At 40.3% G+C, this 1,961-nt stretch overlaps 1 protein-coding gene across 1 annotated transcript; it reads left to right on the top strand.

Moving 5' to 3' along the window:
- The first annotated feature begins 212 nt into the window (after positions 1–212).
- LOC131686936 (uncharacterized) lies at positions 213–1,256 on the top strand. The gene is made up of 2 exons (XM_058970967.1): positions 213–674; positions 762–1,256. The coding sequence occupies exons 1-2, from the start codon at positions 213–215 to the stop codon at positions 1,254–1,256; spliced, it is 957 nt and encodes a 318-aa protein (XP_058826950.1).
- Positions 1,257–1,961: the final 705 nt, after the last annotated feature.

Consider the following 1,961-nt stretch of genomic DNA (forward strand, 5'->3'; position numbering starts at 1 on the left):
TTTGCTTTGCGTTTTTACTTTCTAGTTAGGTAAATGGTCGATTGTGACACGGAGAGTAGCTAGAAGTGATAAGAATTGCCACCTAGTTAGCATGCAGTTAGAATGCGGGTTGTCACTTTCACTCCTCGCATGCTGCTGTACGATTTTGTGGTTTTAAAAGCTGGTGGCGCGGATCGACTCGTCTTCAGTATGTTGCGAATAGTGTACTGAAAATGTGGTCCCAAGCTACTCCGGTAGCGATCGTGTTAGTGTTACTGATAGTTGCTACCAGTGGGACTGAGCGGGAAGAAGATCCACCGCTTCAACCCAGTACTCCACGCCGAGGTCGTTTTCTTGGTCTGCTAGGATTGCTTACCGGGTTAACGCTCGGTGATTCATTGGACGATAGTGATCATCCTCGTATTGGAGCACCCTCTGGGATAGTGAAAATTAACATCGGAAGACCGTTGGCCGAATCATTTTATCATTATATGTATAATCCGTACTATTATGGCAGCGTTCCGTCTATCAATATAAAAATTCCGCTGAGGCCCGAGTCCGGTCATGAAGGGTATGGTGTAGTTGATTTCGGAGTAGGTGCTAGTTCTGGTGCTTTCGGAGGACAAGTTGGACAGTTAGGGCCTCATGGTGGAAATCAGTTCATCGAACCGAGACCAATTCTCTCGGATGTGTTGGTGTGTATAAAAGATGTCAATTAAAACATATTTTACAAGTGACGAATCATATTTCTTTGAAATCATTTTCTTTTATCATTCCTTTAGGAATCCACTGAAACAACTATTGCAGAAGAAACCCCTAAAAAACCTAAAAAAGTTCTAAGTATCAGGAGCTCTAAGTTGCCCTACTCCCGAATAATACGCAGCACTATCAGAAGTGACATTACCGAGGATGAACAAATAGCATCAGTTGTAAGTGTCGACAAGTTTGAACAAACTAGTCCGACAACTACCAACCTTGCCGTAGAAGATACACTGGAACTAGAGTCAACTACAACAGCGACAACCGAGCAACCACTGATACTGCATGCTACGGCAATCCCAATCATCGAGGATAACTCAATCACCACTCAAGCGTCAGAGCCGCCTTCGTTCCCAGTTCCACAGTCGTATATCGTCCATGACGGCAGTCTTCCGGATCCGTCAATCATCAGCATTACGACAGCCGAGCCTGAGCTTAGTTTCAAACCAAGTCGTCCGGACAAATTGCAGGATTCGTGCATAAACCGAGATGAATTTCGTCCGGTTGTTAAAATCTAATCTATGTGTTGAAGTTGCGTTGTAGTCTTAAAATAAAAAGTTTAAAATAACTCACTCGATTAAAATTATTCCTGAAAGTAAAGAATATACAGTGGAACCTCCATTTACGAACCAAACCTGGGGTTAGTAAATTGAATTGGTTCGTAAAAAAAGTTTTCCTTATATGGGATGCAGATCGTAACATTCTTATAGAATTTGCTTTCGTACAAGCAGTTTACAAAATTGAATGATTATATAACTTAAAAATTATTCTGCATTAAATAGGTTGGTAGGAATGCTTATGTTCCAGATATTCCAAGAATTAATGAGGTAATACGTTCAATTGATGTTTATAGTCATCGAAGAACTTTTTGAAATACAGAACGTAAGATCTATAAGAGCCATAAATAATTAACATGTTGATGATTTTTTCTCTGTGTGTTCTTTGAGATTAATGACATAATGCTCTATATCAGTGATTCTAAACTTGGGGTCCACCGACGGAATCCGTTACAAACAATACTTGAGGTAAATTTGTCAGTGCCATTCCCATTAAAATGTGGTTGACAAATAGCGCTGTGCACCTAGCCTGGTCAGATTCGTACGTACCAGTTTTGTAATCAGACGGCACATTACGGAAAACAATGCTCCAAAGTCGCTAAGAAAAATCTACCTTATACAACCAATACAAAAAAAAGTTTTCAACAGATGCAGATAAAACACAAT

This window comes from Topomyia yanbarensis, chromosome 3, assembly GCF_030247195.1.
Source record: "Topomyia yanbarensis strain Yona2022 chromosome 3, ASM3024719v1, whole genome shotgun sequence".
NCBI lineage: Eukaryota > Metazoa > Arthropoda > Insecta > Diptera > Culicidae > Topomyia > Topomyia yanbarensis.